Below are 22,999 nucleotides of genomic sequence, written 5' to 3' on the forward strand. Positions count from 1 at the left end.
TTAGCATAAGAGGATCGGTCATTTCAACTTTTAGTCCTTGTATCTCTTATCTAACCAAGGATTGGTTAGTGAGATATTGCACATATCCTTGTGGAAAGAATTGTGTGTAAGTTGTATACAAAGAAAATTACATAGAGAACACTTTCATAAGAAGAGAAGTTGATTGTGTGGCATATTACTATATACCCTTAATTTTCCTGTGATAAATCAGAGTCAAAAGCTTTATGTATAATATGTATTGGCTACAACAAAAACAGCCAAGCATATTGTTGATATAATTTCTCAAATAAAGGATAATTATTTCTAGAGATGTTATTTTTAACAAGAAGAAATTCGACCCAATTTTTTTTTTTTTTTTTTTTTTTTTTTAATCTTCTACTCCATTACTAAAAGGAAATTTTGACTTGTTCATTAATGAAAATATATTATCTAACAATATAATAGAAAGAATTATTAACCCTCTTTTTACCAAATAGTTAGTAATAAAATCATTCGAAAATTTACAAATGAATGGGTCTATGACATGCATTTTAAATGCAAAGAGTAATATATCAAAATTTCATTGATGAATACAATTATGAACCTTCTCTCAAAATTGCTCTTCTTGTTTACAAATCTACAAGGCCTAGGAAAACAAACAGCAAACTAGATGATTATAATGTTTATGTTTCAATTGAAGATTATTACTTGTATCACTTAAATTTAGAAGGTTTCAATGTTTATTCTACAGAAAGTGAAGAAATGAGCTCAAAATGTGAAAATATCGACTCTACTCAAGCTTATAATGATTCAAGTTTTAAAAAAAAATGGAAGAAAAAATGGACTTTATAATTAGTCATGAAATTTGGACATTGGAAGCATTACCTGAAGAGAAGTGGACCATATCATTAAAGTAGATATTTAAACTCAAACTTGGAATCAAAAACCAACCACGCATGAAAAAGGCAAGATTAGTTGTTAGAAGATTTGAACAAAGAAAAGTTATAGAATTTACAAATATTTTTTTCTAATTATTAAATGGTTTATAATTTGAACTACTACAACATTAGTTACAAAAAATAATTAAACAATACATCACATGTAAAAATAGCTTTTCTAAATGGTATTTTTAAGGAAGAAGTTTTCATGACTCAACCAACTGGTTTTATTTTATCCAGAAATGAGGGACTAGTGTTCAAACTATAAAAACTAATTTGTGTGCTTAAACAATTATCCAAGACTTTATATGAAAGAATAGATGATGTACTAAAAAAATATACAAATAAATGAAAGGTAATTTTGATGCAAACATGTATTACATGCACAAGAATGGTGATATTGTTATACTTATGCTATATATATTGGCATTTTTTTGTTACTGAGAATAACATCAAGCTTATTACATGGTTAAAAGATTACCTTCAAAGCATGTTTGATATGGTTGATCTTAGAATCATTCAACACAAAATCCAATGTCTTGTGCTTAAACTAAATGCATTAAAATTCATCATCATTTTATCTGTGAAAGAATGCTAGAAGGCAAAATTCAATTACATTATGTCAATACCAATCAACAACCTGTGGATTTGCTTACAAAATCCTTGGGCAAATATTAAATTCAAGCTACATTATCAAGCCCTTGGCATACAAGGATTATCCTCATTAAATGTGTTTTATTTTATGCAAAGAGAACTGCTGACTACAAGCATATACTAAAAACAAGTTTACTTATATACATATAAAACCATATATTAGCTTGTGGAAAAAAAAAAAAAAAAAAAAAAAAAAAAAAAACTCACCTTGTTAAGTATGCTCAGTAGTAGACTATTCATTGGCGACTCCATTGCAGCATTTTTCACAGTGTGTTATAAGCCAAGGATTGCACCTTGCAGTCATGGATGCGAGATTGATTTAATTAATAGATTGATTACAGTGCGAAAGAGCACACATACTAAATCTTAATATTAATATCATTTTGAATTTTGGTTGGAATTTTTTTAATAATATCAACATCTTTATTATATATATATATATATATATATATATATATATAATATTTATATCAAAGATATAGAAACACATCATGTGGTTGTATGGGTCCTTTGTAAAATATTTTACTTCATTAAAAAAAAAATGTGATATTATCTCGTTTGCTTTTTCAAATAAAAACCAAAGTAATTTAATTTTACAAACTTTTAGTTTTTGTAGAGTATTACAGAATTCTATCAAACTTAGGAATAGAAGAAGGAATTTTTTTATAACAAATATTTATTTAAGAGACAAAAAGCTTTTCGATCATGCAGATTTGAAATTCTTTTGGAATAGGTTTAGTTTAAAAAAATTAGTGTGTTTTGATTGATAATAAAAGAATGCCAAGTGGTTCACATGGAGTGAGGTGATGAGAAAGCTATTACCTATGGGAGAAGGAGCCAAAGGCTAAAGAAAGAAATGAAAAGAACTTGAGTATCTTATGAATACAAAATTGCATTTGTCAAAGTTTGACCCTAAGACCTTAATCATAATAATTAATACATTATGTATTCCTCTACTATTTCTAGTGCTTCCCATAGCCAACTAAAAAAATTATTTAAACAAATAAATCCTTAACTCTTGTTAATTGTTCACATGAAAACTTGGAGCAAGGGATTAAAAGAACTAAATCCTATGAATGATAATCTGCATGATCGAAAAGCTTTTTGTCTCTTAAATTGGGATTGGTAGAAATCATTTGTACATCCTAATTTGAGAAGATTTTTGTAGCATTAGGTCTTGTGTAATTATGATAGTTGTAAACATATATGTATTGTTTTAAACTTATTTTATTCTTTTAAATATATTACATTCTATGTATTGAAATTTTAATAGAAATAAAATATAAAAAAAATTATACACAATGGAAGGCAAAACTTTTATGATAATTATGGACACACTTATGCTAAGAAAGCATACAATTGAAAGAAAAAATATATATATATATATATATATATATATATATATTTATAATTTATATAAATTTCTATAGTCGTATTATAAATTAAATATGATTTTTGAAATATGATTAACTCTCATATTAAAAAGATGAATTTGTAAATAAAATGATATTATTTAAAAGTTTGAAACTTGTAAAATATACATAATAAGTGGCATATATAAATTTTTGACATATTTTATTCTTTATATTTTTTAAATTTTATTTATATATAGATATGTGGTAAAAAATACATAAAAAATATATTAATGAGTAATATAATTAGTTTTGTTTTTTAATATTTAATTATGTTATAATATAATTTTAGAGTAAATTATACAATTCCAAATCTTAATAAATTATTTAAATATTATTCCTTGGAATAGTTTGAATACACCTAATTATTATATAATTTTAAAATTTATTAATAGACAACATTACATTAACTAATAAGAATCTTGTCCTAGGTTTTGAAAGTATTGTCAAATTACTAAGAAGGTAAACAAACTCACAACAGTGTAATTACTACATTCCAAATGGTTGCATCTAATACAAATAAAATAATGCAAAGAAAGTTTATAAAACATGCTATTGAATAAAAATAAAGTTATGTATAAAAATAAACAATAGTAACATTAAACAATTGATGCTTGTTTATATATATATATATAGATATATATGATTTTTTTTCTAACTTTGACCAAAAAAATGTATGTATGTAAGTATATATATATATATATATATATATTTATATAGTCTCAATAGCTATCTAATTTCTAGACTTCTTTTTTGAAAGAAATCTGGGTAACTTATATGCATAGTAAATTTTACATTTTAATTTTCCAATATTTATTCTACTTGGTGACCGTTTGATTATGTATGCAAACGAATTGGCCAACTTGCAATAGTCAAGATACATTCAATTGTTTAATGACTCAGAAATAGTCATTTGTGTGTACCTCTTCTATAAAGGTGTGGGTTACGAAAAGACTGTACAACGACACAGTAAAATCAGAACCAAATTGATAAAAGAAAATCAGTGCCAGTTGGTGACATACAATAAGACATTCCGAAGTGGAGAAAGGAATAGTAAAGTCACTTTCATGACATCGAGGCGACATTTCTACTTTAATATACAAGACTCTCACATACACATGGAGAATGAAAGAGCGTTTCCATTGAAAAACACACACACGCACACTCACACTCACACTCTCTCTCTCTCTCACACCCACCCAAGTTCCATTCTTAAACGCTATGTCAAAACAAAGGCCAAAACGTATTCCTTACAAAGTGACGAAAAAGTATCTTATTCCTCGTCAGCACCCGACGCAAGGGGGGTCGCAGCCTTGGCGAGAGGGGGGACCACCTCAACCGTCGCCATCGCCACGTCGACTCCACGTCGACTCCACGTAGGCAGGGGCACCGGGGCAGTAAAGGCAATGCGGGAAGAGCGGCGTGCTTCTCCGACATGGCTGCTGCTGCTCATTCTGCCCACTGCCCCCCACCCACCCACAATCACCAACACAGGCGACCCAATAATTCCTCGTTGCATCATTCGCTTCCTTTCTATGCTCGCCTACTTCTACGAATCCTGACCCAATACCCCACGAGCTTGCTGGAAATCCCCCGCTTTTCAATGATGGTCGACACCGTGCCATCGTTGGGATGATGTTGTTGAGGAGGAGTTGGTGTCGTTTCGATGCGTAAACTTCTTGTCTGCGGTGCGGCGGCTCGAGTGCAGTTGGATTATTTTCCAGTTGGGACTTGCGGGGAGGAATGTCGGGATCGGTTGGAAAGGTTGAAATTAGAGGAGACATGTGCCGCTGGTAGTGGGTCGAGGTTTTGTGTGAGTGTGTGAGCTTTTAGTAGGTGACAGTTGAGATGGCGCCATTGTGCAGCGCGAACGTAACGTGGCAGCATGGATGCGTGGAGCGCACGGAGAGGCAGAACATGTTGAATCAGAAAGGATGCGTGGTGTGGATCACTGGGTTGAGCGGCAGCGGGAAATCGACCGTGGCGTGCGCCATGGATCACGCGCTTTCGCGTATGGGGAAGTTGTGTTATGTGTTGGATGGGGACAATATCCGGCATGGGTTGTGTAAGGATTTGGGGTTTTCGGTGAAGGATCGGGAGGAGAACATCCGGCGGGTTGGGGAGGTGGCGAAGCTGTTTGCAGACGCGGGGCTGGTCACGATTGTGAGCTGTATCTCGCCGTACAGGAGGGACAGGGAGTTTGTTCGTGGGTTGCTGAACAAGGGAGACTTCGTGGAGGTGTACATGAAAGTTCCGCTCTCCATTTGCGAGAAGCGGGACTGCAAGGGCTTGTACAAATTGGCCCGGGCGGGGGTAATCAAGGGGTTCACGGGTATTGACGATCCTTACGAAGTGTCGGACAAACCTGAAGTGGTCTTGGAGGCAACGAATGCAGCAGGGGAGCTCGTAACTCCCGATTGCATGGCGGAAACCGTGATTGACTCTCTAATTGGCTATGGCTTGCTTTCAAAAGAGCTGGTACGGCACGGGTGCATGTGTGTCGATCGCGATCTTTCGAGTGCCCCCACTGCGGTGAAGAAACGCTGATGTTAGTCGAGCGGCTACTTTCCCACGGAGACCAAGGTCGGCACAGCGACTCACGATGTCGAGACGGCAGCCTTTTCGTCTCTCACATCAAGACGTTCGCACAGAGTTAGTGCATCACCCTACCTTGTCAGGCAGGACGTAGAACTCTCGGTTTCTTGAACATAGAGCCGCTAGATACTCACAAATTGTTTTTGACCTCCCAACTTTGGATTCATTCTAGCTCAAGCATGCCTCGTAAGGATCGATATTTGACGAGGTGTCGGGGGATTCATCACGTTAGGAATCAGCGTGGGGTTTTGTCTGCTTCCGAGGCGACCCCTCGACGCTGCTGTACTCCATACCCCTCAATCCTACACCCAGCATTCTCGTAATCACCCCATAGCCTCTCCCTTGGTATGAACTGGTGGAATTTCCGTGGCACACATGCAGAGCCGTTACACAAGCACCGCGGTTCGCGTCCGTCGAAACCAACCTGCATGTACCCTCAAAGCCAATGCTGCTCCTGCTGTTGTTGCTGTTGTGCTAGCAGCAGCAGATGGAGCCCAGCGTTGAAGAGTTTCGTTGCAGATGCTCGACCTTTTCGCGCTCTGAGCAAATTCCGCAAAAAGGCTGAATGGAGTTCAGCAAACCTCACCGCGACCGCGTTGCGCTCATCGGCACAGCACGCCCCGCTTTTTCGTACCTTGTAGATGAATGAGGATGAATGTAGGATAAAATATCCACTTACCTCTTCACATATGCCTTCGTTTTGTTTGAGGTTTAGTAAACCTAATTTTGGAGGTTATGCATGCATTTGAAGTTAGTACAAACGAGTTGCTATGGAGTTTTATGACGTTTTGTCAATTGCATTTATATGAACACGTGCGTGTGGAAATTTTTTATGTTGGAATTGTGCGTTGTAAAAATCAAGGAGTTACCCTTTTTGATTTGATTATTGAAGGTTGTGGATCATGCTATTAATACATACAACTCATACCACTTGTGACTTGTTATTCTTTTGAGAGAGGAAAAGTCTTGTGCTTCTATTAATGATCATATGGGTGCAAGACTTTTGTGGTATTGCACAATGAATCATTGTAGTGGTTTTTAATTATATACATGAATACTACTGTTTGAGTAGCTTCCAAAAAAAAAACGAGAAATAGTCTCTTGAAAATTTTAAAGAGATGAGGTCATATAGTAATTGACTATGAAAATGTATTATTTCGCATTTTTCTTAAAGCCAAACATGTAAGATTATACATATGTATCTATTAATAGTTATGGTTGTTCAAATTCTTTAGGTGGAACTTAACTTTGATTGCAAATATTGATGATTTTTCTTTAAGTATATATATATATATATATATATATATATTTATATGTGTGTGTACTTAAAATTGAAAAATACAGATACAAAATAAAAAGGCCATTTATAGCATAGGCATACCTACAAAATATTCTTTAGAGCCTTATATGTTGAAGATATAGAAAAACATTTCCTTAGATTATTTATTTATTGAGAATGTTTTTTCCATTCTTCTATAAGATTACTCTGAACACACATGTTTTTTCCCAGAAGCATTCAACTTAGAATTGGTAATACTGTGTATGTAAAATTAACAATCTACTTTCTTTACTGATTTGTTTAATTTTATGAACTGAAGAATTCTCCACAGTTATCTTTCTATTACAGACATTAGTGGCAAGACTTAACCTAAATCATCAATTATCTGCAACGATTGTCGTTTCTTTGAATGGAAGCTACGAACGCTCATTTTGAAGAAATCATGTCAATTTAATGAATTGTTTTCATTGCCGACATTTCATCTTTCAATTTTTTTTTTTTTTCTTTTTTTTAATACTATAATGTGATTTCCTTGTTCTTTTTACATACTACTTTCCTACGAAAACTTGTATGGTAGTTTATTAAAAAACATATATCGCATTTTACATTTCGTTTACCATGTTTTGCAAAGTTTTTGTGGAGCTGCACGGACCAACCCTCAGAGCCCAACACTTTCCTAAATCAAAATCTAACTTCCAGATCCTTCCAAATTCAGACAATTTTTCCACGTCAGCAAAAGAATATAGTAAAAAAAACAAACAAACACATGTTATTAGGGCTGCCACATCACCACTTGTCGCCACACTTGTCTTACGTTCGAATTGTCTCGCCAAAGTTGGATTGTGAAAAAGAAAACTGACAACCCACAAATAAATAAAAATACAGAAAAGTGCATAAAGGACATCCTACAGCGATGCTCGAGAACTGTGCCATATATAACGCAATATCTTATGATAGTCATGCGGAGATCATTGACTAGAGGCTCATTCATATATGGTCGTGTGCAATTCAGTGGCTACGGTCAATAAATTATTTCATGTAAGTTCAATGAATGGTGTCAGGGATATTCATTTCGAAATTGCTTTCTGTAATTTTTCCTCCATAAATATATACCTATTGCGTTATCTCGATGACCTTTTCATGCTTTTTACAAAGTTCCTATAATTTATTTCAAGATCTAGGTCAACAAAAATGATCATATATATATATATATATATATACTATTTCTTAAAACTTTTTACGTACTTTGAAACAACTATTCATGTTCCTTGTTTTGTCTCAGAATTTGAAAAAACAAATCATTATTCTGATGGCTTCTTTATTTTAAGTTTTTATTTATTTGTATTTTTGTAAAATTTACACATAAATTATTGGCTATTACTTTGAAGGATGAATATACAACCCAATTATGAGCTTGACTTTTATTGGATTAAAGATGGTTCATGTCATTCTCTTTTTGATAACTTAGTACTTTACATGTTTTAATGTGAATTTTCCACCTCTAAGCAACAATTGAGCCATGGTTAAGATGTTTACAATAAAGGTATTAAAAAAAATGTACATGAAAACAAACAAGGAATTTTCTGGGTAACCTAGAACAACATGGATTTATATCAAAACCTTACCAGTAAATATTTTAAAAACTTGCACAGATGATGGTGATTCTTTTGATAATTGTTCCAATTGTTGGTTAGGTCTTTGCAACAACACTTTATTTGTATCTTTTTATACATGCATGCATATTTGATTGTAGAAAAATGCAATTAATAGATAGAGTGGTACTCAGATAATGTTCATATTTGTATCAACTATTTTTAAATCTTAATTAAAATCCAACAAAAAAAAATTGCCTGATTCATGCATCTGAATTACAAATCATTTAAACTTTAATAGTTTGAACTACATTCTCATGATATATTTATTTTTTGAACAAATATTGTGTCTCTAAAATGTGAAAGGGTGTTTATTATATGATTTTTTTGTGTATACTACTTAAAAAAAAATTAATGCATATTCCAATAAAACTATAGGTATATATATATATACATACATACATATATATATATATATATATATATATATATATAATGTTCATGCATACATCATAATCATTATTACTATTTTAAAATTTATTTTTAAAAGTTTAATTCATTAATCCGAATTTTTGGTACAATATAATACTAAGTTAATATACTCGTATACTTAAAAATAAAGTAAAACTTGGTATATTAATATAATTCGGTTTGATCTTGCTATTGATGATTATAATTGTATGGTTGAGATATCCAAACAAAGCTTTAACAACTCAACGATGACCTCAACATTTACATGTAACACAGGCAAAGTATTCAAACGTATATGTATATATATATATAAATATCTAATTATACTCAATCAAAAGCACGTAGGACACTGCAATTATAGTTTTTTGTTGCAAATTCCAATCATATATATATATATATATATATATATTCCTTCTTCTTCTTATTATTTTTTCTAAAAAACATCCCACGTTGCAAGAGAATCTCCACTAAATTGCCCTCTAAGTGGGCTAATCCTAGGCAGCAATTTAACTCAAAGTCAGCCAATCCGAGGTCCCCAATTGGAAAATGAGGACCTCGTCTGATTCGACATCTGGAATGGGACTCCATCTCATTCGTTAGGAAGTAGCTGGGGTGCCGGTTGTGTGGAAATTCACTGCTATGCCACCTCAGCACGGACCGCTGCTTCCTGGAAATTACTACGAAACTATGGTTTTTGTAAGGACCATAAAATACATGACATTTTGGAAAATTTATTATTATTATTATTATTATTTACATTAACTGTGGGGGGATTCTTTTATCAGCGACGTGTATCTTTTTAGAGAAATTACATATATTTATAAGTTTACATTAATGCAACTCTCTACCATTCAATGTCGGCCATGAAACCTTTAAAATTCACCGATCAATCCCACTAATCGAAGATCATAAGTTGAAACAAGGGGTTAGTCATTGCATCTATGCAAGTTTAATTTACCTCGAGCTTTTCCCACCCTTAAGATGACAACATAATTGTTTACTCATGCTTCAATCACCAAGCAAAGACGTGACTTGAACTTCGTAGTACTATTCTTCACCAAACGATATTTTATAATTATAGGATTTATTCACCTTTGAAGATAGATAACACACAATGGAAGGTTCGAAAACGTATTATATTACAAGGAATACTACTTACTTGATTTGCATGATAACCAGGTTTAGTTTTGATTTCCTAAGTATGGAATATGAATATAATTTCCTTTTGTTTAAGCTCCATTCCCTTGTGTGAATCCCACAGGTCTCGCAGTCGCCGCCAGAACACGGCGACGAGAAATGCTGGTCGAAGTGGGCGGCGTCCAGAAGAGGTGGTCGGCGATCGGCGCGCGGGTGGAGCGCCGCGTTTCGAGACGCCCAGCGCGTGCTCGCGCGCGGGGGATGCGAGAAAATAGCCCTCTCACCCCGCTCGCAGGATCCTCGAATTCGCAGGAGCTGAATCTGGGTTTCGCCACTGGTGGGATTTCGCTACAGAATGCTGTGAAGTCTGCGCCCCAGTCGGGACAAGCTGCAGACACTGCAATCGGCTGGTGGCTCCGCCGGGTGGCATCTCGTTGTGAAGCTTCGCAGCTGCAAGCTCCGGGCAAGTTTCTATCGTATGTCAGTTTGGTGTTGGAGCTGCGTGGTGTTTGTTGTTCTTGGAGGAGGAGGAGTAGGTAGCTGCGAACAAGACCATCTGAGAGGAGGAGGTCGATCAGTAGGTGAGTTGTGTGTTTTTGGTGGTCTTGAATCTGCGTGTTTGTCATTTGCTTCGTCGGTAGGTGGGTTTGGGGGAGTGTGAAGGGTGGGGCGTGACGAGCACTGGGAAAAAGATCTTCGATGGGTTTTGCGTCGACTGGATTCCTTGCACGAGGCGGGTTCTTGTGTGTGAGAGCAGGTGAGTCGGTTACCCTTGTTCTCGAGGGGTGCCGGGAGCTGATGGCAATTGCACCGTGAGAAACATTGAGTATGCGGGGTTGTTTGTTGGGCTGTTTGCTGAGATGCTGCAATTAGAGTTCGCGTGTTTTTATATTTTCATAAGATGGTGGAAGTCTAGAAGGTTTTGTGTCGGTAGAGTGGGAAGTGTCACTCGACCTCGACAGTGAAGCTGTTCGATATAATCTTGTAGCGGTTGGAGTCACTATCGTGGTAGTCTGAATTTTGTGTCTGGCGTTCAATGTATCCTCGTTATTTGCTCTTTTCGATCACGTACTTCGTAAATTCTAGAAGCGATGCTTAGTATGGGTTTTCCATCTTGTGATTCTAGAAACAGCGTGAATGCAGTAGGTTCTCTGCTGTAATGCTGAAGCGTGGTTCTCTTATGCAGAGAAGCCTTGACTCTCACTTTCGATCTCGAGTTGTAATCGTGGTAGAGAGCTGGGTAGGGTTGGATTATTAAGACAGGCTTAAGGGATGATCTTTTGTACGAACCTCTTGGAAGTTGGAGGCAAAGAATGGTTAAAGGCTGACAATTAGTTTCTTTTTCAGGGTCAAAGTGTGCCTAACTGCTCCAGTTGAAGATGATATCGATCTTCTCGTATTGTATCTGGTAACAGTCACGCTTGGATGGACTTTGCCTCCATTGCAAAGGTCTTGCCTACAACAAGTGGCCGGAATGCAAACGTAGGGAGTTTTCAAATGAGGAGGGGTTCTGGCAGTTGTCCAAAAAATCAAAGTTCCTTGCCTTTTATGCAATGATCTGAGAATTAGCTGCCATAAGTGTCTCATGACATAAGCCCGATTGACAGTTGCGAGGACCCATGTGCTTCAGTACGTAAATTAGGGTTTGAAGCAGTGGGGGCAACTGGGTATTGAGTTATGGAGAATTTCGCTGGGATACCGACAAGTGACATCCGTCAGAATGGGGGAAAAGATCTTGAGGTGAGTCTAGATGCCTCTCTGAATTTTACTTTAATTGAACGTATCTGAGCTTTTAACCGAGTGAAGTAAGTTCTTCTAGCTTACAGGCAGTAAACCCGGTCATATTTTGTATTTCGCAGAATTGACGTGGGATTTTTTGCTTTATGAGTAGTCAACGAGAGCGATTTTTGAATACGCAGCAGCTTATGTTCCCTGCACATTGTTTGTCTGTCCATGCCAGCTGATAGCTCTAGTGGAAGGGACTTCATCGCCTTTAGACTCAACATTGCACAGAAACGATATCTTTCTGAAAGATGAACTTGTACGTCAACCCTCATGCAATATGAGAGACCGGCCTAGAAGCTGGATGGGCAAATTGCCAACTTATGTATCTCGGAGTATGGGTCATGTATTGTTCGGGACGAAGTTGAATTGGCTGCTGTTATGTGTTCCCTTAGCGATGATTGGTGGCCAAGGACTATTTGGACATGTAAGTCTTCTCTTGTTTACTGAATAAATTCGTCAAATTCGGAATCTTCTTTGTCATGTTTCGCTCTGCTGTTGGCTATGAGGACATTTAGCTCTATCGAAGGCTTGGATTCATGCACCATAGAGGATATATTATCTTACAAAGATTAAAGATGGGATCTTTCACATTGAGTACACTAAGGCGTGGTTATGTTTGTTCTCTAGGGCTGGGTTTTCGCATTTAGTTTACTTGGTATGGCTCCCTTGGCTGAGCGACTTGGATTTGTCACCGAGTGAGTTGCTACATTCTTTGCTATCATGGCTCTTTTCCATTGTACTTATCGATTTCCATCCTCTTATGGCGAGAAAATTTTGTGAATGAACATATTGTTGTGCTTGCTGTGGTTACTATCTATTCTCCCGCGAATATGAGTTACATCAACGCAGCATGAATTATACTAGTTTCATTCCGAGAAGAAAGGCCTAGAATCAAGGAGGTAGTCGGATGATAATCTGAATCCTTATTTGCAGCATACTAATAAGACATGCTGTTGCTTTTTGCAGACAACTGTCTTTTTTCACTGGTTCGACAGGTAATTCTCGGCGCTTGCAGCTTTATGATGTGTCTTAGAGTTGATGTTTTCTCTATCCATTTATTTGGTTTAAAGTGGATCTCGACGCTGCTATAATTTTTAAGGTTTGAAATTGATCCTTATATGGAAACTCACGTTTCGCATTTATATGACATTTTATACTCGTAGCTTATGCTTAATTTAAGTTGTTAACGGGTAATGGGAGGGTGGTTGATTGATCTAAAGCTCCTATCTCTCTCTCTCTCTCGGCTAAAGAATGGTTTTTTTCACTTGCAGTTGGAGGTCTTCTGAATGCGACTTTTGGCAATGCAACGGAAATGATTATATGCATCATTGCTTTACGGAAGAAAATGATACGAGTTGTACAGTTATCACTGTTAGGTTCCATTTTGTCAAACATGTTGCTGGTTCTAGGATGTGCTTTTTTCTTTGGGGGCCTGAAACACTCTCAGAAAGATCAGAAGTTTAACAAGGTATGTGCGCTGCAGAAACTGATTACATATTTCGGATCACGTCTATTGGAGAGGTTTAATGTGATGCTCTTTTTGCTGTGGGTATACTCTCCGTGTGGTGGGTTATCTAGCGTAGTGATCTTCTCTCATTTGTTAAATTGAATCAGTCCTGAGAAGTTATGGATGTCATCTGTTGTAGGTTACTGCCCAGGTCAGCGCAAGCCTGTTGTTGATGGCAGTCATGGGTCTTCTATTTCCTGCCGTCCTTCATGCTACTGGTACCGAACTGCAAATTGGAAAGTCTGAGCTTGTTCTGTCGAGATTCAGCAGCATTATCATGTTGGTAGCCTATATCGCCTACCTGTACTTCCAGCTTAAGAGTCACAAAGAGCTTTATGATTCAGAGGAGGTGATAATCATATTACCCCCCCTTGCCTTCATCCACTAAATCCTGTTAATGATCTTTTCTTCGCATTACGAGTTCCCTGTTTGAGTAGGTTTGCTTTGCTCCGACTTATCTCTGTCTCGTGTGCTGAAGTTTTGTTTCTTGAATATGATGCTCAAAGGTATCTTCGTTGCTTTCTTCTCTTTTTACAGGATGCAGTAGATAATGATGGTGATTCCGACGAGGGCGAGGCTCTGCTGTGTTTCTGGACTTCAATTGGCTGGCTCACTATTCTGACTATCTTTATCTCAATACTGTCGGAGTATTTGGTTGATGCCATCGAGGTTTGTTTTGCTCTCATTTCAATATACTATTTGGTCATACCTGCAACTGTCGGTTGCATTTGAGGTTGGATAAAAGTGCGATGTGGCTTAAAACTAAATCATAGAGTCTATTCTTACTGATGTGTATGTACCGGCATATTGCAATTGGAGCAAATAGTTACAGATAGCAAAATGTCTAAACAATTCTTTATAATTTAAGGCTGGTGTTGGCCCTGGCCTTAAAGATCGTGCTCTGATTGTTTTCAAACTCTTCTTTCTTCTACTAAACTTGCATTCTTTTTGTATCGTGTGAAGGGTGCTTCGAATGCATGGAATGTACCCATTGCGTTTATAAGCGTTATCATATTGCCGATTGTTGGAAACGCCGCAGAGCATGCGAGTGCTATAATGTTTGCCCTCAAAGATAAGCTGGTAAGTCCTCTCGTGATGGTCTAAGCCTAGAAATGTTACTAGACAACAACGTGATATTCATGAGAGCTTGACATTTCCAAGCCCTAGTCAATAATTCATTCCTTCGCTGGTCGTCAATCATCGACTTTGTTGTGTAAACTCATTGGCTTCGATTTTTGTCTTCGTCTTGTTCACATTTTTCTTTCTGGCAGGATATCTCGCTTGGGGTGGCTATCGGTTCTTCCACTCAGATCTCTATGTTTGTGGTAAGTCCCAGCAAGTCCCTCATGTAGTACATTCAACTCTTAATCTCATATTTGCAACTACTACACTTAGATACTCGTTGACTTAATGCAGCGCTGTTGTGCAGATTCCTTTTTGCGTCGTTATCGGGTGGCCCATGGAAACGCACATGGACCTCAACTTCGAACTGTTTGAAACCGCAACACTATTCATAACAGTTCTAGTGGTTGCTTTCATGCTTCAGGTGAGCTGTCACTGCTGTTCCCTTCTTTCTTTAGAAATTGATAGAAATGCATAGTTCTCGGTTAAATTATAAGCACATTCGTGATTGTTTAAAACACTAATGTTTTTTTGTGTAAACTTTTGACAGGAGGGTACTGCAAATTATTTCAAGGGTTTAATGTTAATATTATGCTACCTAATAGTTGGAGCAAGCTTCTTTGTCCATGTCGACATTCCAGACAAGCATCGTGCGTAGCTCATCCTTGAATTTTTAGTTTAAAATGTTCTGGAAATTGTGATTGTGTGGTTTTACTCATTGATTTTTCTTAAAATTCTCTTGATTGTTTACATGTGCAGCTGGGAGTTAAAGGATCCATTCGGACGATGCTACCTTTTTCCAACTACCGTAGCGATAAAAATGACGAAGCCCCTCTAGGAAGGCCCTGCTGGAACGAACACAGTCCAACGGGTGCCACTAATGTGGTAGCTTTTGGGACAGCCTTTTCTGCGGGTTTTCAGCCTCTGTACTATAAGTCTCTGTGCACTGTATGTGCCGGAATTAGTTGTTCCAAGCGATTCACTGATAATTGCATACTCGATGCACATTCTTTCAAGTCTCCGATAACTTTGTCCATGGTGGCTGAGGATGGACAAATGCTTGGTGTTTGTCGCCTGTTCACTCTTGATCATGCATTGGTTTCGTCTCACCATTCTCAACCGAGTCGGGAGAATTACCCTTCAGTATTACACAAATTCAACAGCAACAACGCTAAATTCATGACAAAATCAGCACCCCATTCGAAGCAAATCAAATATTTAGATGTTTCTCATTCTAACTACTGGGATAAATTACCAGTCGAACAAGTCATCAAGTGTTTTCTGATTGCAATTGGAATCTAAATTTTCCGAACAGTGATTATCCAAAGTGAATATCTTTTTCAAAAACATGAAATAAATAACCAAAGAAATTGAGCGTGTGCCATACATATGGTCAATCCATTTCACAGCAAGACACAAGTTGTGAGCACTTCAGTGGTGATTCCAAGAGTCGGTATCCAGCGAGGGTTGGACTGAAATACGTCGAGAATTGGCTGTGAAGATTCTTTTCTGGCATCGCCACACTCACTTGCTGTGATGGGGTTCCACATTTTTGCTGCGATGTGATTACAGACTCGATGTTTTTGCACATTCGAGCCGCGACCAAGGCTGGATAGGGTACTGATGCGCATGGTTATCAAGAGAAACTCCCCCTGAAACCCTCCCATGTCTGATTCGACCTGAACGTCACTATGCTGGACACACGTTTGTGGTACCTTATGCCTTGACTCGTTAAGGTACGAGTGCCTATGCTTTGATTCTGTGATTTCGCAATGAATCTCTTGGCACACTAGAAGAATCAGTTCTTGGGTTCAAACGGGATTCTTGTGTACGTAATTCAGATTGTTTTCAGCTCCTGACATCGGAAACACATCATCGCTCATATATATATTTGACGCACAGTGGGTGCATTATTTGTAGAAGGGTCGTCAATTTCAAGTGCTCCTTTTCTATAATACACAGATTGTCTTAGAGAATCGTACGTTAATCCCTGCGTTAGTTGTCTTGAAATTTGAGCTGGGATTGCGCATCCCCACTTATTCACTTTCCGAGAATAACTGATTCAGGAACGAGCCCCGTTGAAATACGCGAGTAGGGTCCCTTGCACATTCTGTTAAAATAAAGTGTTACTTAATAAGCTCTATTATTTTCTGTCTGTAGGGCCGCTGGTGAATGAAGCAGTTACCCGCTATGGGTAGGAATAGGATGAAACAGGTGCTCAGAAACTACTGGGTAAATGGCAGCTGTGTTCACCATCACTGGTGACGTCCTGCCTTGTACTCTTAAGTTCATCATCAAGATTAGACAACATTACTCCAATCCAGTTTTGTTATCGACAGCTTGTAGCTTATCTTCGAACTGATGCTTTTAAATGAAATTACAAGTCGGTGAGTATGAATGATGCGAAGCAGTTGCCTCATTTTTCTTTTTTCTTTTCCAGAAAAGGTATATTATGTCACCGGCACTGATAATAAAAGCCGAAGTTCTCACTTCAGGTTGAAAAACCTACTTTTTAAGTGGTTGTCATTGAGGATATGGTCAAGAACGGGAAGGTTGCACCTGATATTTGGGTTTCTGATTTTACTTCTTTTAAATTTCTTGTTGTATCCTTTCTAGCAGTCGTCTGACAGGCATCTAGTGACTTTTTTCTGTTCAACCTAAAATCGATATACTCAAGTTTTGGGATATTTTGGTTGCCCAAGTGTTTCTTGGAATCATCGAACGGCTGCTAATTACTGTTTCCAAGTTTTGACGGTTTGTTTATTCCTTGAAACACTAAGTAAAGTCAATGCAGAGCAAACTATGTGTCTTGTCATGGAAGATGCTCCATGAGCATGATTTCGTATTCTATTTCGTGAGTTTTAAGTTTTTTCTAAGAATAACGCTTACCGCAATATAAACGGTACGTGAAAGTATGCAATGTTATGATCTAAACATGCAGTCTCCTGAGATCATCGGTTTTTAGCGTTAGTGCTGAGACGAATGGTTGTTGAGGCGTCTATCATTTTCTTCACTTGATTGTCCATAATATACTCATGAGACTCTGGTATGATTTGAGGCGAAGCTGGTTGAAAACTTTGTTGTTAAGGTGGTACCCTCAATCTCCCATTTCTCTGAATCAAGGTTGCCTGAGCTGCTTAGGGCTAGCATGGAGGAAGGCAAGGCTGCAGGAATGCAAGTAATTGCTGTCCCTTCTATGCGATCAAAGGATGCCCCTTCAAGGAGCTGCTGTTACACACCCCTGCTTTTTTCTTTTTCTGTTTCTTTTTTTTTCCTAATGTGTCGTCATATGAAGATTTTATAGAACAGTTACGTGTGCCACATGTAGGGGTCACAAAGTTTGAGATCTCATGTTTGCATTACATGGTTGCAATGTGCAGGGAACCTTTCTACTTATGGTCTTTCAAGCCAGTTGTCAGACCACGTATATGTTTTCTATGCTGGCTGGGTCGACCTGGCAAACATAGATACGTACAAGATGCTGATGTGCGTAGGATAGAATTCTTTAATGACATAAGCCAGGGGGCAGTAGTAAGCAGTGGGTTTAGTGCTCCCTCATACTGACAGTACTTCGATCACGTGTCTACAAATCACGAACTACTGCTTACTAATGATGCGCCTGATGGCGTTTTCTCTACTTATAGGAACCACTGATGTTCCTCTCCTCTGAGGACTTCTATGAAGACCGTCAGCTTATTATTCAAGGGTGCATGCGCTCAGAGATAGATTCTCCTTAAATATGGTTCTTTATTAGCTTTTCATCCCCAACTTCAAACGCGGTTACAATTTCGGACCCGGCTTGTTCGATGAACTCAATTTTGAAGTGTAGATTTTCCTCCATGCCATCAATTGTGGGATACGGTGTAGTTATAGTTGGATTTCGTGCTTCTGTTCAGGTTGGGTTTCAGTTTCAGGCATATTTCATGCCACCTAATGTTTTAGTGCAGAACGTTTATGATTCTCCATTGTGGCAGTTGCAGAGATGGCACCGTTTTCAGACAATGCAAAAGACCGCTATCTTAACACTCCCTTTACTGCTAGTGTCACTTCGAATTAGAGCACATGAATGCTCACACACACACCTGCCCACCTACCAGCAAGCCTTAACAATTCGCAAATCTTCCTCTCGAGTGCGCATTTGTTCATTGCCATTTGTTCTCATGCTTTGTTAGTGGGAATTCGCAGGTGAACCGCACACCTTAGATGTGGAGTGTCCTGGAAGGATCGAAGCTTCGCACCATAAGCTCAAATTCCGGGGTTAGGTTTGCAGCATATCCGCCCGAATGTTGTGATGGTGATTCATGCGGTGTCTTAATCAAGTGAGGTATAATTCCTAGATCAACTTCTCATATATATATATATATATATATATATACACACACATACACAAACATACATAAATACTCATTGCAGCGCCACGATTTATGAGCCTCGAAATCCTTGTTTTGGCGCAACTCAACCGATGCATCGGCGCATATGGGGGACCCACTGATGATCGTGATTCTTATTTGATCGTCGCATACGAGCGCATGGCTCGAACCAGTAGCGTGCCCAGAATGATAACTTACTGACACTAATCACGCAAGGGCCACTGAAGTCCACGAGTTGTCCCTGCGTGACGTTTGTTCCACGCACCATCTCAAAGCGCCGCAATCTCTCAATGTGTCCAAAGATTTCAATGAGTCACTTACAGTCGCAGTGCGCTGTACCACCGGGTTTCGAAAAACTCCAGATTGCTCTGCTTAACCCCGATCATCTCTGCATTCTTCTACTGCGCTATGTGGGTCTCTTCTGCGACGCACCCGCGAGGTGATATATCAAAGCCTTCCGCAGGATTCTTACACTACCCACCAGTGGCATTCTTGGACTATCTAAACATCCGATTCTAGGTCTTGGATTCAGGTCAAACAATCCCACCAAGTAAAATGGTGATGCAATCTTTTCTTCAATAATCTTAGAGTAGATTCTCAGACTGTAACTGGGCACTACCTGAAGCGAGGAAAATTGATGCCCTATCAACTTATGAGTCGGTTCGAGATATCTAGAATGGGTGATGATAGTGTAGAGGTCAGAGCATCGGCGTGTTGATAGATTGGAGCGCGGTTCAAATCCCTCATCAGCTCGGTTTCATCGTGAACCATTGCTTCGCTGCCAGCTCTACATCTAGTCGCTTCTAGCAGTGATGGTGGCGCTGTGGTCGCTGGCTGTGGCGTTCGTCCCGGCGATCGCGTGGCTGCTTCTCAAGGGAGAAAATGATTCACCCGACCAAAAGGGCTGTGTTACGAAGCCAGTGAGAGGCCGTCGACACTTTTTGGACACCGCAGCGCAGCGTCGCGTTGCAAGGGAAGAATTCTACCGCGACTTCAAGAATTTCGACTACAACTGTCCTCCCGTAAGCGCACACTCTACACCCTTCTTTGGGTCTTTCTAATGAATTTTCTCTTCTCCTCGATAATGCGTCTAGCGGCTGGCACTTCGTAGGTACTAAGTAGGCTGGCTGGCCGACCGATTGAGGATAATTGTGAAATCAGGCCCATGAGTAGAGAACTTATGCAGCGGTTAACGGTCTGAATGGAGATGACATTGTTGTGTAGCCGCTGATTTGGTTCAACCGTGTTGCCCTTGTTGTGTGGATTGACAGCACAGTGATCTAGACAAAGGTCTCAACGTTGAAGAGGTAAAAATATTTTCCTAACACTTTTTCTGCACTTTTTCAGCTTGGCGCACCAGTCAACGGTAGTATGTTGCGACATTCTTCTCGAATTAATCCCTAGAATTGAAGATATGAACACTTGTTTAGTTGATATCGATGAAATTGTAACAAACGCTTGAACAAACCTACTGTTGCAGTGGATCTTGATGATGAGTTTTGTCAAGTCTGCTCAAATAACTTTCCTCTCGTGATTTGTTCTAAGATCCTCTTTCTCTTCAGATCCTCGCAGACAGATGCCAGCTAGTTGAGATCTCCATGAGGTCGCTCGAAACCCTGGAATTCAGGGGTTGACTTGAACGTGCTAATTATCTTGGGTGCCTCAATTAGCATTGCAGAGAATGTCTGTTACTGGGATGGAGAATTTTTGTGTTCAGCAGCGTCAATATGCTATTTCTTTAATATGCCAGCTTATTGATCGCAGAAATATGTACTGAACTCGAAGGGCAAGGAGATTTTCCTCAAGAGCTGGGCACCTGCTCACAAGCCGCTCTATGGCGTGATTTTTCTGTGCCATGGTTATGGAGACACCGTCACCTATTTTTTGGAAGGTACATCCGTGTGATCGTGTTTCTTAGCTGCTCTAGCATATTATACGACTCTCCGCGCTTTCGTTATACCATCTCCCAGATCATAGGATTAATTTAGAAAGTACACATTCTGTTGATTTAGAGGATACAAATTAGGTCGCTAAAGAGTCTTTCTCGAACCCAGTAATGGCTTCTTATTTATTTATTTTTTATTTCGTTTTGTTTTTATGGCTGGTTGCGGTATTCCAATCTTTCAAAAGTAATATGAATTTCGTTTACATTTTTCACAATATGTTACTAAACCCAAATGTGCAACCTAATGTTATAGGTGTGGCGCGAACGTTGGCGTTAGCTGGATACGCTGTGCACGGCATGGATTATCCGGGCTTTGGCATGTCTGAGGGCTTGCATGGATATATACCCGACTTCCATGCTCTCGTGGACGATGTCATAGAGCAATACCGCGCCATTAAGGGTGATTTAGCTCACCTCACAGAATGCTTAATATGCTTCTCATAAGTTTTTGAAGAGATCACATTCTCTCTTTCTCTCTCTAGAATTGGCAACTGTGTTCAGATGAAAATGGTGGTTATTCTGGAATTTGTTCCCATGCAGAGCGCGAAGAGTTGAAAGTGTTGCCATGCTTCCTGTTTGGAGAGTCTCTGGGAGGTGCTATTGCGCTCGCGGTTCATCTGAAAAAGCCAAGCATGTGGAATGGAGCTGTTCTTGTCGCTCCCATGTGCAAAGTTGCAGACTCAATGTATCCTCCGTGGATACAGTTACAAATTCTGCTCCTTCTTGCTCGCATTGTGCCCAAGGCAAAGCTCGTGCCGGGCCAGGATATCGCAGCTCTCGGATTCCGCGACAAGGAGAAGAAGAAGTTGGTAAGTCCATGACAACTGCAATGCTTGCTACTGCGAGATCTTTACTGTGAATTAGAACAAGTGAATACCCTTGTTCAACTGATTGCGTATTGCTCTGTGGTGGTTTTTGCAACTAATAGTTGCGGTTGTTACGGTTTATGTCTGAACTCTGCAGCAATTTTGCAGGCTGATATGAATCCCGTTGCTTATATTGATAATCCTCGGCTTGGAACTGCACTTCAAATGCTCCAGATTACGGACTACATCGATAGCAAGCTGCACGAGGTTAAATCCGCATGACTGTTCAACCAAAAGCAACACATTCTGAAGTCATGCATCTCTGATATCTGAGCAATTTCCTCTTGTATGTTCGGAACTCGGTTTTGCTTTGAACGAATTGGCCATCCACTGTTCCTGCAGGTTACTTTGCCGTTTCTCGTGCTTCATGGTGATAGTGACCGGGTCACGGACCCGTCGATCAGCAAACTGCTCTACGAGAAGGCGATGTCCTCCGACAAGACGCTACAACTGTACGAGGATTCCTGGCATTGCATCCTGCAGGGAGAACCAGATGATGTGACCCGTCGCATCGTGGAGAACCTTGTATCATGGCTCGATGCTCACTCCGCAGCACCAAAGCTGCCGACACTCGACGCTAGTGAGAAAGAGCTCCAGAAAAGAGTTGATGCAGCTTCACCCAGTTTGCTCAGCTTTGGCAGATTGAATACTGCAACATAGACTGATTCGCAGGGATTCTAGTCGCATCTAACATTTTTACGATTGCTGCTCCGAACTAGCGGACCAACTAGTCGACATTCCAGAAGCTTAGGCCGTTCGGAGCATAGGGCTAGAAACCTCCTCAACTTCGAGGCCTCTTCTTCATTCTATGTTATTGTTCAATCTGTTGAAAGACTCTGTACACCCTGATACCATATACACCAACAGCATGTAATCGTCATTGGGTTGTTTGTTTGTACTGTTTCTTTTCATACTTTCAAAAAGATAGTCTCCATTACTGATTTCTGGCAGTCGTTCACCTGTCAAGTCTCGTCCAGGCCACTCGGTTTGACATGCACATTGGAACTAGATCATATGCCTGAAAGATTTTTAGGTAGAGCTTTAACAACATGGCATTGTATTACTTCTATACGAGTTTTGTTTTGCGGTATAATTATCTTGAAATCAAACATATGTTCTTGATTTCCTAGTTTAATACAGAAATACAGAAAAGAGATTGGTAACAGTTTTAGTTTATCATATTGTCAGAAGACATGATTTGACATTGCATACGTAAATAAACAAACAAATGTATAAAGAATAAAGAAACTACTATCTGGAAATCTATTACTGCACAGGGAAGGAGTGAAATATTATTCGCGAAACCTTCTTTTGCTCCTAGATTTGCACATTTTTCTCAAGAATTAT

The 22,999-nt window shown here is 38.8% G+C and overlaps 3 protein-coding genes across 6 annotated transcripts; all 3 read left to right on the top strand.

Moving 5' to 3' along the window:
* Positions 1–4,300: 4,300 nt before the first annotated feature.
* On the top strand, positions 4,301–6,419 carry LOC112278929 (adenylyl-sulfate kinase 3). The gene has a single exon (XM_024512852.3). The coding sequence runs from the start codon at positions 4,832–4,834 to the stop codon at positions 5,528–5,530; it is 699 nt and encodes a 232-aa protein (XP_024368620.1). The 5' UTR covers positions 4,301–4,831; the 3' UTR covers positions 5,531–6,419.
* A 4,030-nt stretch (positions 6,420–10,449) lies between these two features.
* On the top strand, positions 10,450–15,487 carry LOC112278944 (vacuolar cation/proton exchanger 3). 2 transcript variants are annotated; one of them, XM_090247028.1, is made up of 13 exons: positions 10,450–10,814; positions 11,405–11,797; positions 12,018–12,266; positions 12,470–12,537; positions 12,809–12,837; positions 13,114–13,310; positions 13,489–13,698; positions 13,887–14,018; positions 14,313–14,429; positions 14,621–14,674; positions 14,779–14,895; positions 15,022–15,121; positions 15,231–15,487. In XM_090247028.1, exons 2-13 carry the CDS (start codon positions 11,735–11,737, stop codon positions 15,239–15,241), a joined length of 1,347 nt encoding a protein of 448 aa, XP_090103154.1. In that variant the 5' UTR covers positions 10,450–10,814; positions 11,405–11,734; the 3' UTR covers positions 15,242–15,487. The 2 variants fall into 2 exon arrangements, with proteins under 2 accessions (XP_090103154.1, XP_024368652.1); XM_024512884.3 differs by having other exon boundaries at positions 10,450–10,638.
* A 500-nt stretch (positions 15,488–15,987) lies between these two features.
* Positions 15,988–22,593, top strand: LOC112278945 (caffeoylshikimate esterase). Of its 3 annotated transcripts, XM_090247034.1 has the most exons (10): positions 16,067–16,207; positions 16,632–16,858; positions 17,613–17,649; positions 17,852–19,863; positions 20,113–20,148; positions 20,606–20,732; positions 21,040–21,186; positions 21,327–21,595; positions 21,761–21,859; positions 21,995–22,593. In XM_090247034.1, the coding sequence occupies exons 4-10, from the start codon at positions 19,654–19,656 to the stop codon at positions 22,310–22,312; spliced, it is 1,206 nt and encodes a 401-aa protein (XP_090103160.1). In that variant the 5' UTR covers positions 16,067–16,207; positions 16,632–16,858; positions 17,613–17,649; positions 17,852–19,653; the 3' UTR covers positions 22,313–22,593. The 3 variants fall into 3 exon arrangements, with proteins under 3 accessions (XP_090103161.1, XP_090103160.1, XP_024368654.1); XM_090247035.1 differs by lacking the exon at positions 16,632–16,858 and having other exon boundaries at positions 15,988–16,207; XM_024512886.3 differs by lacking the exons at positions 16,067–16,207; positions 16,632–16,858; positions 17,613–17,649 and having other exon boundaries at positions 17,852–18,367; positions 18,657–19,863.
* Positions 22,594–22,999: the final 406 nt, after the last annotated feature.

This window comes from Physcomitrium patens, chromosome 2 (genome assembly GCF_059467195.1).
Source record: "Physcomitrium patens ecotype Gransden chromosome 2, ASM5946719v1, whole genome shotgun sequence".
Classification (NCBI taxonomy): Eukaryota; Viridiplantae; Streptophyta; class Bryopsida; order Funariales; family Funariaceae; genus Physcomitrium; species Physcomitrium patens.